Source organism: Salvia hispanica, chromosome 5, assembly GCF_023119035.1.
Source record: "Salvia hispanica cultivar TCC Black 2014 chromosome 5, UniMelb_Shisp_WGS_1.0, whole genome shotgun sequence".
Taxonomy (NCBI): Eukaryota; Viridiplantae; Streptophyta; class Magnoliopsida; order Lamiales; family Lamiaceae; genus Salvia; species Salvia hispanica.
In genome coordinates, this window is record NC_062969.1 from 11,366,473 (window position 1) to 11,383,246 (window position 16,774).

Genomic DNA, 16,774 nt, shown 5'->3' on the forward strand with positions numbered 1-16,774 from the left:
TACATCTTCAACTAGAATCTTTCTGAATATTACTATTATAAAATAAAAAATCGTCACGCTAGTCAGCATAGAAATAAAATTCTTGAAAATAAAAAATAAAAGGTTTACCACTATAGAAAATATCATTTAAATAACAATTTATTTCTTAGGGTCATAATATATTCATACTTACTTGAAATCAATATTCCATTATATCGGCTTCTCCACACATCAATCATTACCCTCCAAATTTTTCTTATTTTAAGGTTTTTATACATAAAAGTCAAATTCAAGAAAAAATATATAAATAGTTAGTAGGAGTAATTTTTTTATTAATTTGAAAATTATGCAAGTTGGCCTTCGTTAACTTTTTCCCCCCTCTGTTTTCTCTCTCTATCTTAATACTTACTCATATTTATGATGCAAAATACCTGAATTTCATTGTGTGAATTCAAACCCCAGATCCATTTTTCTCGCAGTTTCTGCGAAACTCTCTTCATTTTACATTAAATTTTGAGCTTCTCTACCTTTTCCGCTACTTTTGTTTGGCAAATCTCTCTTTAAATCACACATCGTTCGCAATCTCGCGAGGAATCCCCTTCTTGGGTTACTTAAAAGTCGAGTCTTGGCTTCAGATTGTGGTGCATTGATCATTTCCTTTTCTGGGTTCTCGATCTTAGGGATTTTCACCTGCTATAGCTGTGGATTGATAATTCCGGTGAGTTTCTTGAGCTCAATTTCTCACTCCACTTAATTTCTTAGAATTTCCCTCGAACAATTTGGAGTTGAAGTTTGTTTCTGCGAATATCTTGATTTAAATTTCCCCTTTTTGTGAAAGATCGTCGGTTTTATTGTTCAGATGGGATCCATTGTTTTGAATTTCATCAGTTATGCTTCATTATTTGTCCATATGATTAGAATTTGAAGATGTGATCGTGTTCATCACATGTCTCTGCTTTAATCTGAATTGAATTATTGCCTTTTACCCCCAAAATTCATGTTTCTTGCTAGTTGCGTTGTACCCGAGCTCTCTGTTCTATCGATTCACTAGTCGTCTAGTGCTTGGCATCTTTTTCCTTTTTTGTCATTTTGTATTTAACCTGATTCTTTGACCATTGGTCCTCGAATTTTCATCATGTTGCATTAGCTATGGGACAAATTTCTAGGGTTCCTCGATCACTTGCTGCCCTTTGTAGCCGTCGTAATTTGAAAGTGTTCTCGTCTTTGATTCACATTCAGTGTGACCATAAGTTATTGTTTATTGTAGTAGCTGCAAGTGGAATGCACAAAAGCTTGTCTCTTTTGCTGTCCTTTGTAATTTTCCAGTCTTCGTTGATTAGTACACTTTCGAAGTTTTATGGTCTTTGATTCTGATTCAGTGTTGTTTGTTGTTGTAGCTACAGCTGTAATGTAAAAAATCTTGACTCTCTTATTGCCCTCTGTCATTTCCAATCTTCATTGAATAGCAGTCGTTTGAAAATCATTGTTTATTATCACGCTTTTGAAGTATTCTCATTATTGATTCAGATTCAGTGTGAGCATAAGTTCTTGTTTGTTGAAGTGTAAAAGATCTTGACTCTTTTGTTGTTTTTCTACATGATAGGGCATAAAAAAATCTGTGGTTTGGTGTGGTTTCGTATTCTGCATCAACCTCAGAAACTTCTTTGATCTGAACTGACAGGAAATGAGGGATGTTCTCTTGGCTTGGAAGATTGGTGTCCTCGTGTTTGCGCCCTTTCAGTCGATATGCCCGTATGAACAGGGATGATGATGGAAGCGCGGGAGGTGATGATGATGGGCTTCTGTGGTCCAGAGACCTTGAGAAGCATTCCCATGGCGAGTTTTCTTTTGCAATGGTCCAGGCGAACCAAGTCCTTGAGGATCAAAGCCAGGTCGAGACAGGCCGCAGTGCCACCTTTGTGGGGGTCTATGACGGCCATGGTGGGTGTGAGGCCGCAAAGTACATCTCTGATCACTTGTTTCGTCATTTTCTAAGTAAGTCTTGTTTCCCTTCAATCACTCTACTCCAAATCTCATGTGATGTAGGAGTATTATCTGTCTTAGTTTTCGTGATCTGTTTCGTGGCTGACAGATTCTTTCATATCATTGCGTAGTTTTAGGAATATAGTTTCAATAACTGAGAATCGGAGGCTTTCATATCGTGGTTGGAAGCTTTGATGTTTGCTGAACTAACATGAAAAAAGCATTATCCTCAAGTAGGTAACGAAAGTTGGCTGTTGCTTATTTTCTTTACAGAACTGGCGAAAGAAACTGGAACGATCTCCGGCGAAATCATCAGAAGCGCAGTATCCGAAACAGAAAACGGTTTCCTAACTCTTGTCCGGAGAGCTTACACAATTAGACCAGATATTGCAGCAATCGGATCATGCTGTCTCGTCGGAGTTATCTGGAAGGGAACACTATATGCTGCTAATCTAGGCGATTCAAGAGCCGTGATTGGCTATCTGGATCGACCAAACAAAATTGTGGCGGAGCAGCTGACCAGAGATCACAACGCCTCTCTGGAGGAGGTGAGGAAAGAATTGAAGATGTCGCACCCTGAAGATCCGCAGATCCTAGTCCTCAGGCAAGGCGTCTGGCGCATCAAGGGCATTATTCAGGTTTGCAATCACCGCTTGGTCGCAAGTGTTAGCTTCAATCACTTAGGACTCGTTTCTCCCCTTGATGGTTCTTGGTCGATATTGATGTGAGGATGGTGTTTTGCAGGTGTCGAGATCGATTGGGGATGCGTATCTAAAGAGGCCGGAGTTTGCTCTTGACCCTACGTTTCCTAGGTTTCACCTCCAGGAGCCTCTCCGTCGTCCGGTCCTAAGAGCTGATCCAGCCATGTTCATCAGACTCTTACAACCCAAAGACAAATTCATCATTTTTGCATCTGATGGTCTTTGGGAGCACTTGACCAATCAAGAGGCTGTTGAGATTGTCCATAACAATCCAAGGCTGGTGAGCTCTCTCTCTATCTCTCTCTCTCTCTTTCTCTCTCTCTCTCTCTCTCTCTCTCCATTCTTGACCTGATCACTGTTTTCTTGGACTATCAGGGTATAGCCAGAAGGCTCATCGTGTCAGCTTTGATGAAGGCAGCCAAGACGAGGAAGATCCCGTATAATGAGATCAAGAAGCTTGATCAGGGCACCAGGAGACGGATACATGATGACATCACAGTTGTTGTGCTCTTCATTGATCACGAGATGATAGAGAGGAACGAGGGTGGGCCTGAGCTGTCGATACGAGGATACACGGACACTGCTGGACCATTGAATTTTGATTTCTAGTGAAAGTTGGATTGCCATCAAGATTTGCAACACACCAAGTTTAGTGTCTTCGAGTCATCTTCTCACTTCAATTTCTAACAGCTGCTCTGTGATTTGTCATTACCAGATTTGATGAGACAGGATCCATATACTTTGATTTTGCATCAATGTTTGTAAGAAATGTTTGAGATATGTGCAAATTTTCTGTTTAATTGGTTAATGCATCTGCAAAGAATGTTGAGATGGCTTCAAATGCAAGCTGTGTTTTTTCATCTCTTTATGCACCATGCCCACCTATTTTTTATATACTCCTATAAAATTTCTGTACAGAAACTTTAGTGATAAATTGTGGCTTAATACTTATTTACAAGCAATTAATAAGCATATTTTGGTGAAATGTGGGCTTTCATCCAAAAAACATGATGATAGATACACAAATTCTTCTACAAATTAACATTAATATAAATGGGAAAAATGAATATCGCCACCATGTCCAAAGCTTAAGAATTTAAAAAGCTCATAGCAAATAAAAAAACACAAGAAGCTAACAAGGAAAAGCAAATAGCAGCATCCCAAATCCCTTCACCAGCCAAGATCTTCTTAGAAGCACTTTCTGTGGACAATCGAGGGCCCAGATTCGTCGTACTCTGCCTTGGCAATCCACATCTGCAAATTTCAACAATAAAATCATCAGTTAGTATCAATTCTTGAAGTTTTCTAGTTTGTAAATACTTAAAACTATAAGTAGTTGAACAGCCCCTGTATATTGCATTACCTGCTGGAAGGTGCTGAGAGAAGCCAAGATGGAACCTCCGATCCAGACACTGTACTTCCTCTCAGGAGGAGCCACCACCTTAATCTTCATGCTGCTCGGTGCTAGAGCGGTGATCTCCTTGCTCATCCTGTCAGCAATACCCGGGAACATGGTCGAGCCACCACTGAGGACGATGTTTCCATACAGATCCTTCCTGATGTCAACATCACACTTCATGATAGAGTTGTAAGTGGTCTCATGAATACCAGCTGCTTCCATTCCGATCATTGATGGCTGGAAGAGGACCTCAGGGCACCGGAATCTTTCAGCACCAATGGTGATCACTTGTCCATCGGGAAGCTCATAGTTCTTCTCCACAGCGGAGCTGGTCCTGGATGTTTCAATCTCTTGCTCGTAGTCCAGAGCAATGTAAGCCAGCTTCTCTTTAATATCCCTAACAATTTCTCGCTCTGCAGTGGTGGTGAAAGAGTAGCCTCTCTCAGTCAATATCTTCATGAGGTGGTCAGTCAGATCACGCCCAGCCAGATCAAGACGGAGGATCGCATGAGGGAGGGCATAACCTTCATAGATGGGGACTGTATGGCTCACACCATCACCAGAGTCGAGAACAATACCTACAACCAATCCATCAATATCATCAGATTTTTCCTCTATTATGCTGTATAACAGGAACTTTGATCTTAGAAAGCAAATGCTTGAAGAAAACTACGTAGTATAGAACTAAATCGAGATACCTCCTCTACTGATACATCTTCTAAAGTTACTCGATAACAATATAGCAATTGTTATCAGTGAATCATTGATGCTACAACAAATTTACTTTACCTAAGATAATTTACTTTATTAAGTTAAGGGCTGATAGCTGGTCCACACAATAGTAGAGTTCTTGAAAAGAAAGGAACTATTTTGTCATGAAGAGGAAAAATAAAATGGTTTAGCATTTGCTTACCAGTTGTACGACCACTGGCATAAAGGGAGAGAACTGCCTGAATGGCGACATACATGGCAGGGGCATTAAATGTCTCGAACATGATCTGAGTCATCTTTTCACGATTGGCCTTGGGGTTAAGAGGGGCCTCTGTCAAGAGAATCGGATGCTCTTCTGGGGCCACACGCAGTTCATTGTAGAAAGTGTGATGCCATATTTTCTCCATATCATCCCAGTTGCTGACAATTCCATGCTCAATTGGATACTTCAATGTCAAGATACCCCTCTTGGATTGAGCCTCATCACCAACATAAGCATCTTTTTGGCCCATGCCAACCATCACACCAGTGTGACGAGGACGTCCAACAATGCTAGGGAACACAGCCCTCGGAGCATCATCTCCAGCAAATCCGGCCTGGTAATATTCAGATCAACTAAAATTTAGGCATTTGCACATTGACTAGATGTTGATAAAATGAGTTTTTCGTTTGTTCAATCATAAGGGTTACCTTGACCATTCCGGTTCCATTGTCACAGACAAGGGGCTGGATATCCTCGGTTTCGGCCATTTCTTAATGTTCTGTGGAGAAACAACATAACAACTACTATTATTCAACTTGTTTTATTACATTGACACAACACAATGTGACATCTTCTTGCATCCTGTGCCGGTCTCACCAAGATCAGTTATTCAGGCCAAATAACAAATTTATCAATCTCATCTAATTTAAATTTGATCATTAGGTCATCCACAACTCAATCCCTATTTTTGCAAAACTGTATTTTTCAGTTGTCACATCCGACATTTCACTTTTCAGTCACAGCACCAACAATCCGACCCCAAATTCAACCACAAATAAGTTTTCATTTTTTTATTACTGTATTCTCTAATTTCATGTGTTTATTATAGTGTACAATATTTGTAAAATCAAAATAAAAAAAATTGAAAATTTTGATAATTTCATGTAACATTACAGAAATAAATACAAAAGAACATAAATTTAAATTGTGATATTAGTAAAATGAAAATAAATAATTAAAAAATCAAAAATACTTAACTAAAATTTCCAAATTACATAATTAAAATACTGAAAATTTTCATAAAATCGATAGTGCAATTGTTGAGTTATTTGATTGTTACAAGATACTCCTATATACTTTCATTGGATATATTTTTGTGCTTAACATAACAAACAATCATACAACATCGTTTTTGTCACCTGATTAATTTATTTTTATTCTATATGTCACGCTAGCACGAATTTTCGGAATGCTCAGTCAGTTATGCAATGCAAGATATGAAAAACTAAAAAATAAATTGGCAACAAGATATATCGTATAATACTTATTCATATATGAACTATGATACTTCTGTGAACAAGATCATAAGAATGGAGTAAAAAAATTGTTGAGTACAAAACACATAACAAAGATCAATTGGGTCACTGAAAATAATGTTTTTAGCTACAAAACAAATTTGCATGCACAAGAGACTGTCAATCATTATCCTTTTGCCATTTATTTTAACTACAATAACACTCCATATTCTGAATCCAATCCTTCATATATGTATTTAAGCTCGACTATATAATCCTATAGCCTTCAAGATTGAGTGCATATAACTTTTCATTGTAAAAAGAGAATATAGAAGAAATTAACTCATTTTTAAAAGTTTGGGCATTATTAATTTTTTTAAAAAATAATTATACAAATAACTAGGCCTGTCAAATTGGGTACCCGCGGATACCCGATCCGAAATTTTCGGGTACCCGATCCCGAAATTCCCAAAATCAAATACCCGATACCCGACTCGAATTTGATTTCGGGTACCCGGATACCCGACTCGGGTATCCTGTCCCGAAAAATCGGGTATCCAGTCCCGATTGTAATTTTTTTTATTTTTTTATTTTTGGAAATTAATTACAAACTTTTAGAATTTATTTAATATTATTTAATTCGAATTTAATACAATATTGAAGTAGTTCTAATTTTTAGAAATACTAAGTCTTATAGTAGTTCTAATTTAAAAGAAATAACTACAAACTTTGAACAATATAAAATTCATAAGTTATACTTACTACATATTAACATCTTTCATCCATCCACAATAAGTCAATAACCATCAAAATTCATAAGTTTAAACATTCATCCCTTATAAACATCACAATTCAATCATTCATAAGAATCTAGATCTAAAAATAACATCATCAAAGATTCAAAATTCAAAATATTACATGTCAATGAAATTAAAATGTAATTAAAAAATTAAATTACATATATTAAACGCTAACTCTTAAGTATTAATTAAAGTATTAAGTATTAATTAAAATATAGTTAAGAAATTAATTATATTTATTTATAATAAAAACATAATTTTTTTATTTTTTTCAAAAAATCAGATAATTCGGGTATACCCGATATCCGATCGGGTAACCCGATACCCGATAACCCAAAATTCTTACTATCCGATCCCGATCCGATACCCGAAAAATCGGGTTTTGGGTATCCAATTATCCGATTTTTTCGGGTTCGGATATCGGGTATCCAATACCCAATATCCATTTTGACAGGCCTACAAATAACAATGGATTTTTTAGAAATTAATCTATTTTTATAAATAAAAATTAAAACTTGCGGCCACAATAAGCATCCACGCAAAAGAAAAAAGCATCTTACAATGCTGCCACCATGTTAAACGATCAGTCAAGTCAAAATCAGTCAATCGGAAACTCAAACTACTCCTCAACAAAATCTCAAAAGCCCTTTTCCAGATCCACGCATCACAATCCACCAAACAGCGAAAAAATCACAGATCTCATTAGCAAAACCACATCCCCTCACAAATCAAAATAATCAAAAAACGGTACACAAAACCAATCATTTCACAATCCATCAACGGATTAAACCCATCCAGAAATCAAATGGACAACTAAAACCATACCTGTGAAGTCTCTCTGCAAATGAATCACCTCCTTCCTCGCTCTAGCTTCGAATATCTCTCTCTATCAGCAGAGAATAAAACCTCTGTTTTCCCCTTCTCCGAAATAGTGGCGCCCCTCTCCTTGAAATTAAAATGGAAATGGAGTTTGAAGGAATTGAATGAAATTCCCCTTTTAATGAACCCAAGATCCACGCCTCAATTAATCCTAGCCGTTGATATTCAAAAATGTGCGTGGGGCCCAACGACAGCAATACATTCCCAGCTTTTCGTTTATGTCGGATTTGCCCCTCTATTTTAAATCAGTCCCTGCGTTATCTACCCGGGTCTCTCGAGGTCAATTTCGGGCACACACTCTTGGACTCTCACAAAATAAGTAAAGAATTTTAATTTGATTTACAAACAATAGTATTGTCCACAAAAAGTTGTGAAAATTCTAAATAAATATATACCTATATGTGTGTGTTATTTTTATTATCATTTTTGAATCATATTCAAAAGTATGTGAACCACATTATTATTTTCATCTAGAACTTTCCAAAATAAATCTATTGCATGTACTATTTTTCTAGTTAGTAGTAATAACTGAGGAAGAAAATACAGTTGGGAATGTAATTGTAAAAATTCATAATTTGCATTTAATATGAGAAGCGCAATAATATAAAATAATTAGTGCTGTTTTCTAGTACTCCCTCCGTCCCATAAAAGTTGAGTCGTATTCCTTTTTAGTCCGTCCCAATAAAGTTGAGTCATTTCCTTTTTTAACAAAAAACAAAACATCTAATCACTCTTATTTTATTCCATCATTTACTTTACTCTCTCTTATATTCCTACTTTTTTCATCTCTTCTATTTATTTAATATAAATTCTTAATCTTCGTACTCAAAAGTTGTCTCAACTTTTATAGAACGGAGGGAGTACTTCCTAATTTGACACTAGGGGTACAACGTGTCCGATAATAATTTGTTGAGGGCAAATTTGCCTCAACGCAAATAAATTATAAAAATAATTTATTCCAGACTTTGTTTCTCCTTAATTGATTTTAAATTATTTATGTTTAGTGGGTAAGTTGATCAGCAATGATAATCAACTACGTGCAAATTGGGGTGTGCCCACTCACCATCATTCATGCCAACATTCTTTACAAATAAAATAGAGTGATAAATTGTTTAGAGTAACCAAAAAATACAATTGAATAATTAACATATAATATAGTCCGACGACAGTATTGATGATTCATTTTGTATTTTTCAACCTCTCGTGAAAATATATGTTGTTATTTAACATTAAAAAGAAAAAGAAAATGCATGAAAACTTGAATTGCAACCTCTTTTATTATTCTGCATCTTAACTATTAGCTATAAAACAGGGTTAAGTATAAAGCCATACTCAAATTCATCATTTTGCCTTTGTGTTTCTCAATTTTTTTGTTTTATTTCTTTTTTGACGTACCATCGAACAATATGTCAAGTTACAAAAAATCGAATATTAAGTTGCCTCCCTTTACAACTTTAGTTTATCATATCGTAAAGGTCTAATAAGAATTTTTAAGTTCATTTTGTCTATGAATGGTACAAACTTTTTTTTTTAATTATTAGCATTTCTTTGACTATACTGAATACCGTATCAATATAATGGAGTAAAACTTATTTGAAGAAATTAAAAAATTATAAATTTGATTTAATTTCGTTGTCATGTCAAACATCAATATAAAATGAGTTTATGTATCTACAATTTTTTTAGGTATTACTTCAAAAGGTTCATCACTTTTAGAGTTTTACTTATTTATGTATTGTTATTTCTAGTAAATCCCCATTATTTTAATAATAGTATGGATGGGTCATGCACGAAATAACATTTTGAGTGAAATTGATTACTTATACCATTTATAATGATACTCTAAAACCCAAATTGGAGTTGGCAATTCAATAGTATTTCAAATCACTTTTTTGTGTGTAAGAATAAATAATAGATAGAGATATTCTTTTAAATTTGAGTTTAGTATAAATGATTGATATAAAATCAGTAAATCACTATTTGATATGATATTTACACTATAAATGAATTTAAATGTAGTGTAAAATGGTTGTAGATGGTCATTATATATGATTCAATTATATAATTGAACTCTCAACCTATTGGTGAACGTATTATTAATTAAACTTATCTATTGGCTTAATAGTTTGTCATTTTTATGAGATTGAACAAATTTGAATAATATAATCAATATATACTTGTATAAAAGCAATAGGTATGTTATAAGTTTGATATACCAAAACCCAATACCAAGTGGCCGCTTATTGATTACCAACTTTGATGTCTCATAAAGAAGTGATTACACAATTTGTATAAAGAGCTTTTGGATCCAACTTTAGATAAAGAGGAAGAACAACAAAATAATCTAACTTGCTTTGATGGAAAACATGTGATGCATACCTAGATACATATGCTTTGCATCTTTTATCTAGAAACCATGGTCATGTGCTTCAAAAGTAAGATTTCTATTTTAAGATTGTACTTCAATATTTTACTTCATTATGTCAATTATTGTTGTTTTTCTTGCCTTATAAGATTTGGATATCCCCCATTTTCTATTGTGCAATAATGTTATATGATTGAAACTTGGGTTTTAATTCATTTTCATCTCAATGTCGCTATGCAACTATCAATTTATACATATTCAGCCAAAAAACATTGGGTCAATTGATGGAAAAATCATAATCCACACATATAACTATAGTTTTCATTTACATTTTTTATGATAGAATATGTACTTCTAATATTACAGAACTTTCAAAATATTGGATTTTTCCCCGAATTTTCAAGTTGGCAAATAATATCAGGATTTTACCCGAGTTTGTTATTTTTACTGGCGAAAAAAATCCGACAAATAATATCATGATAACGATTTTTATTCTTAATTTTTCGACAACAACTTCGAGAGCTTAAAGTTTTTCAATAATTGAGAATAGTTTTTCTTGAAGCACGTCCTCCAAAATTATTCTTCAATCCATTAATACAGTCGGAATTTTTTCACTGCTGGAAAATAACAAACTTTGGTAAAGTTCGTGATATTATTTGTTAAGTTGAAAGTTCGTGGGAAAAAGTAAAAACTCAACTTTTTGTAAATTCCATGATATTAGGAGCCAATATCTCATAAAATAATATTAATTCCTACATCTTTTAAAAATAGAAATTATTTTTATTTTGATTTGTCCTAGAAATTATAAACTTTATAAGCAGGACTTTTCTACTATCACTTTTTTTACCTCTTAGAGCATCTCCAATGGCAATGGGCTAGCAATAGCCTAGCCAAAAATTCCTCCTGCCACATCGTCAGGACAAGAATTAATTAGAATACAAAAAAATTACATAATTAATTAAAATACCTAAAAAAAATATTAAAAAACTGCTAGCCGATAGCCGATTTTGGAGGCTGCAAGGGAGGCTAGCCGGTCGTGTGAATCGGCGTGAGCTAGCCGATGGGCTAGCCGAAATCGCGCTGGCCGGTCGCAATGGAGGCTAGTCGATCACGGATCGGCTAGCTTATTCGCTAGCCTCCATTGGAGATGCTCTTATTTTGCGAATTAGACCATCTCCAAGGTACACTAATACCTAAAATGAGATAGGTATTTAGCTCCAATAGTACTCAAAAACCAATCCTATTTTTGGTTTTTGAGAAAAAAAAATACTTATCTTTAGGTTTACACTAAACCAAAACCTAAATTTTTTTCAAATTTTGTGAGTGAAAAAGGCATATTATAGAGAATACTCTTTTAATTTTTAATTTAATATAAATAGTTGGAATAAAATCAATATTTAGCATGAGATTTACACTAAAATGAATATGTGTTTAATGGAATGGTTGGAGATGCTCTTAGAGCAACTCCAAGAGAGAAGGTAAATGGGAAGGTAAAGTGTGATAACTGCCAAATTTGCCTCTTTTTGATGGAAAAACATACTCCAAGGGGAGAGGTAAATGGGAAGTTATTATTATACCTTTTTCCATTTTGAGGAAGTATCTTTACCTCTCCATGAAGAAGAAGGTAAAATGGAAAAAATTAGTTATGTGCTTGGCGGGAGATGAGAAGCAGCAAAATATTTACAATAAAATTGACAATATATTGAATTCTCTGAAATTGATTGTTAGTTTTATGAAATTAATTCCACCAACAAGAAATAGATTACCTTGAATTCTAACCCTAATTTTTGAAATAAAAAGACACCAAGAATAGAGTTTCACCTCATTCATCAGACAAAAGAAAATCAAAGGTACAAATCTAGAAAAGAAGATAGGAGAAAGAGATTTGTGTTTAAGAGATTGGGCTAGTGCTTCGGTTCTTGGCTTGAAGATTGCGGTTCTTCTGTAGAATAGACGGCATTCTTTTTATTGGCCTTTATATCTTTTTAGTTTAGGGTTTTTTTTAATGTTTTAAATCTTTGTTTAATATATTGTTTAGTACTATATAATATTTTATGTTTAGATTAAAATTTAATATATCTTTTTTAATTTGTGGATGGATTTTACTTGATGCGTTTGGCGTTTATATTTGATTAGTTTAGGATTTTTTATGTTTTAAATATTTGTTTAATACTCCCCCATCCTGTTTTATCAATCTCATTGACTTTTCTGCCTTCTTTTTGTAAAAATGATAAAAAATAGTTAAAGTGGAGAAACGGTAAAGTAAGAGAGACAATAATGTAGATAAGACTCTTCTCTATATTATTCTCTCTTAATTTACCATTTCTCCTCTTTAACTATTTTTTATCATTTTTACAAAAAGAGGATAGAAAAATCAATGAGACTACTAAAGCAGGACGGAGAGATTACTATTTTATATCATTTGCTAAATATTTGGAAAAGGAAACATTTAAGTAGAGAATGAATTGTACATATACCTCTTTCCAATATATCTTTTATCTTTGGAGTTGATTGCTCTTTGAAAAAGTATATTACATTTTTTGAAAAAATATAAACACGATATCCTTTTTGTTTACCCTCTCCTCTCGGAGTTGCTCCTGTGCGCTAAAAGCCTAAAACTCGTATAGTAGGAGTAACAAAAAATTCTAGTGTTAGAAGACGCAAGAAGTAATGTGACACTGACACAAACTCAAACCCCAACTGGTCCATCAATTTTTTTCTCCAGATTAAGTTTAATTTGATTTATATTTTTCCAAATCATTACAGTGAGGATTTCCCTGATAAAATATCACCATGGTTAAATGCAGCTACATCAAATCCTTTGAACAGTTGAAACTACACAAGGAAGAAACTAGAAAAAGTCAACCAAATATTAATTGGGAACTTCAATAATGATGAAAACCATACAAATTCTTGGTTCTTCATCTTCTTCATCCGGATGTTTTTCTCTACCCCACAGATTAAAGAAGCCCCATTCGAATTTCAATTTGATTTCAAGAAATCCCATTTTAGCAGCGGTTTTGAAATCCCCCAAATCACACTTTTGCGCTTTCCAAATTCGAAAAGGTCGCTTTTTTAGAGCTTTTCAAATGTCGCAAACTCATTCCGAGTCGACCCCAGATGGGGGGCCATCGCCCCCTTCATCCTCAACGTCTACAGCAGTTCACTCAGCTGTGAGTTTTCATTTTAGTAATTCTTTGACTTTGAATTGTTTTTTTTACCTTTTATGGATAGTTTTCTTGTTATTTGGTGGATTTTAGGTTATACCACTGCTTCTACCATGTTTTGTAAATTGGGGAATTTCCAGTTTTTTTTTTTTTGCTTGCTAATCCATAGTTTTAAGTGTTAATTTTTGGTGATTTAGTTTGTTGATTTGGTGTTATGAAGAATTAGTTAGGTGGTGATAACAGTTCAGGGCATTATACTTTGTTTAATCCCATCTTATGATGCTGCATTGGCTTAGCTTAAGTTGTATACACTTGGTTTTGAGCTGTGAAGATTGATGCATCTAGTTTAGTGTGTATTTGAATGAATTAGTCGGGGCATATAAGAGAAATGCCGATGGTTGCAACAAGAATTCAAGAGAACATATAGTTAATGTGGAATAATTAGCAATTGAGTTGATTATCGGTTTCTGACATTAGCAGGGCTTTACTAGGAAGATCAATTTCTGCCAATTGTGCGGTGGCCCAACCAAGCACGAGGTGCCTGATGGAGAAGAAAAGACGAGAGCTATCTGCACACGGTGTGGGAAAATTGCTTATGAGAATCCAAAAATGGTAAGAAGAGAAAAATGTTTACATGCATGGAATATACTTGGCTTTTATGGAACTCTTCCAGTATACTCTCGTCGTTGATGTGAGAATGTGTTATTTCCAGCCAGATTCCATTGACTAGTGAAATTCCAGATTGCTATAGCCTTAGTTTATCGTTTGTGTTTAGGATGGCAACACCATCTATATTGATTATCCGATGTAGAAATTGAGAGCTGAGAATTTTTCTTGATTACAGTTGTAACCTTTTTTCTCGATTTATAGGTAGTGGGTTGCCTCATTGAGCATGAAAACAAGATACTGTTGTGTAAACGGAATATTCAACCGTCTCATGGCCTCTGGTATGCTTTTCAGCGTGAAATTTCCTTTTAAAAGTATCATCATAGATTATGTCAAGGTGCTATTTTTACTGCGCATGAAGGACTCTTCCTGCTGGTTACATGGAGATTGGGGAGTCTGCCGCTGAAGGGGCAATTAGGGAAACATGGGAGGAGGCGAATGCAGAAGTCGAGATCCTTTCACCATTCGCCCAGCTGGACATCCCCCTTATTGGCCAGGTAAGGAGTATTCGTGATATGAATTATGTACATCAGTTATTCTTTGTGTCTATAACGCGTGCTATGCTACTTATCTGCATTCTTGGTGTTTATGGTTATGATTGGCTCCATGTTCATGAATGGTGTTGACAGACTTATGTTATATTCCTGGCGAAGTTGAAGAGACCTCACTTCTCACCGGGTCCAGAGTCATCAGAATGCAAGCTTTTCGCATTTGAGGATATTCCATTCGATTCTCTGGCATTTTCTTCGATGCTGGTCACCTTAAACTTGGTTCGTACGCCTACAGATTATCTCGAACAACCATCATCATCCTTCTAATTTACCTAACATTTGATTCATCTATGATGGTTTTTACAGTACATGGAAGATAAGAAAACGGGCCGAGCCAAGTTTCACTACGGCATCATAAACAAACGGTAATACCCTTTAAACCTATGCAACAATGGACCAAAAAAGTCTCTATTGTTAGGCCACCAGCACATGTTGTCTCTTATCCGTCTCTTATCCATCTTTTCCTTTCACTACTCATGGGCCCTTACGTGGAAAAGTCTCAATGTCCACGTCTTCATTTCCTCCAACAAGCATAACCATTCTCAAATAAATTCACATATCACTCTTGTCTTGAAAATTGTCATCCCTAACCAGCAGATGATTGTCGACAGGCCTGGTACGAGCCCGTCTGAGATCCGTGAGTACACTCTGGATAGCCATATGAGGTGTTGAAAACGGGCCCGTGCGGAGAAGGGTGGAATGTAAAGTTTGTTGTAGGAAGGTACTTAGTTCATTCATGTATATCATGTATGTATGTCTAGTGCACGGACGATCTTCCTGTTTGATGATTTAGATTCTTGACATTTTTTTTCACTTTGATCCTCATATCATGTGTTTGATTGATGAATATCAATGACAATTAATTCAGTTCAAACAATGCAGTCGATTATCTATTCAACAACTTTAGTAAATGTTGGGAAATATTTACCGAAATTTGGTGTTAATACGTCTCAGAAAATGATAGTAATTGGCTATACGACTTATAAAGAACATGATATTTTTTTTTTAAATGTTGAAAAACAATGCAAGTTTCCTTAAATTGTTCAAAATTTGTGGCTCGGGTTATTCGATTTTGCATGAAGATGCTATATTTTGTCAAGGTCTTCCCTTAATGGGCTACTGCGTACCCTGATTGAACCCCCTCACGTGATGTTGAACGTTGAGGACTACTGCTTACCCTGATGTTCACTCCTCATATGATGTTGGATGTTGAGGGCTCCAAGGCGACGGAATCGTCTTTTTTGCTGCAATGCTATTTTGTTGTACTATTTTAAATACATTACACTAAATATATCAAGAATATAAACATAAATTTCAAATGGTCAGTGATGTTTCGTCTAAGAGCATTCCCAATGCTCTCCCTAAAAAATCCCTTATTTCTCCCTAAGTCCTGCCACATCAGCGCCACGTCAGTACCAAAATTTATCCCCAGTTTTTAGCCAACTTTTAGCCAACTGCTCCAATGGTTTCTCCCTTATTTCTCCCTTATTTTTCCCTAACTCAACATTTCATTTTTACATCATCACTAACATTGTTTAATTTTCCCTACGAATGTGTTTAATAAATAGATTTATAGTGAACAATTCATCGTTGTATTAATCATTGCAAAATATAATACAACGAGAAAAAAAAAACCTCGGATGGCCTAATCCGGCCCAATGTCTTCGTTACGGCCCTGTCTGTTCGTCATCAAGTTAGAATATATACGTTGAAATGGTGGTCCCTCAGAGCGCTCCCGATCCCCCGGCGGATGCCTTGCCATGGTCCTTCATCGGGGCGGTCTTGTTGCTCGTGTCCTCGCAACCCGCTCGAACATGATCTCGATCCGGTAGTTCTTTGCGCTCCGCTTTTCGTCATGTCGCCCGCGGTTGGCTATCGGCTCGGACTTTTCCCAGTGTAAGTAGTCTTACCCGCCGGCTTCCCCGGGAAAGCCGTATCGATCGCGGCCGTCGGCCCGGGCGCCTTCCCCTCACTCAAGCGGCTCGCGGCGTTTCTTCCACCTCGTAGTCGTCGTGCTAAGTGTCGGATCCGTTTGTACGTCGGGGCCCTGAGATCCTTCGTCGCTGGGGTTGATCC

At 35.6% G+C, this 16,774-nt stretch overlaps 3 protein-coding genes across 5 annotated transcripts; 2 read left to right on the top strand and 1 right to left on the bottom strand.

The window, feature by feature from the left end:
* Positions 1-345: 345 nt before the first annotated feature.
* LOC125188410 (probable protein phosphatase 2C 43) lies at positions 346-3,471 on the top strand. 2 transcript variants are annotated; one of them, XM_048085233.1, is made up of 5 exons: positions 346-697; positions 1,583-1,974; positions 2,236-2,600; positions 2,707-2,943; positions 3,039-3,471. In XM_048085233.1, the coding sequence occupies exons 2-5, from the start codon at positions 1,671-1,673 to the stop codon at positions 3,270-3,272; spliced, it is 1,140 nt and encodes a 379-aa protein (XP_047941190.1). In that variant the 5' UTR covers positions 346-697; positions 1,583-1,670; the 3' UTR covers positions 3,273-3,471. The 2 variants fall into 2 exon arrangements, with proteins under 2 accessions (XP_047941190.1, XP_047941191.1); XM_048085234.1 differs by having other exon boundaries at positions 1,661-1,974.
* A 208-nt stretch (positions 3,472-3,679) lies between these two features.
* On the bottom strand, positions 3,680-8,051 carry LOC125188411 (actin-like). The gene is made up of 5 exons (XM_048085235.1): positions 7,896-8,051; positions 5,464-5,534; positions 4,976-5,369; positions 4,027-4,640; positions 3,680-3,917 (listed from the first exon to the last, which is right to left on the bottom strand). The coding sequence occupies exons 2-5, from the start codon at positions 5,521-5,523 to the stop codon at positions 3,852-3,854; spliced, it is 1,134 nt and encodes a 377-aa protein (XP_047941192.1). The 5' UTR covers positions 5,524-5,534; positions 7,896-8,051; the 3' UTR covers positions 3,680-3,851.
* A 5,042-nt stretch (positions 8,052-13,093) lies between these two features.
* LOC125187533 (nudix hydrolase 23, chloroplastic-like) lies at positions 13,094-15,596 on the top strand. Of its 2 annotated transcripts, none has more exons than XM_048084140.1 (7): positions 13,094-13,487; positions 13,959-14,093; positions 14,352-14,428; positions 14,509-14,644; positions 14,777-14,917; positions 15,005-15,063; positions 15,310-15,596. In XM_048084140.1, the coding sequence occupies exons 1-7, from the start codon at positions 13,206-13,208 to the stop codon at positions 15,368-15,370; spliced, it is 891 nt and encodes a 296-aa protein (XP_047940097.1). In that variant the 5' UTR covers positions 13,094-13,205; the 3' UTR covers positions 15,371-15,596. The 2 variants fall into 2 exon arrangements, with proteins under 2 accessions (XP_047940097.1, XP_047940098.1); XM_048084141.1 differs by having other exon boundaries at positions 13,096-13,487; positions 13,962-14,093.
* The last annotated feature ends 1,178 nt before the right edge of the window (positions 15,597-16,774 follow it).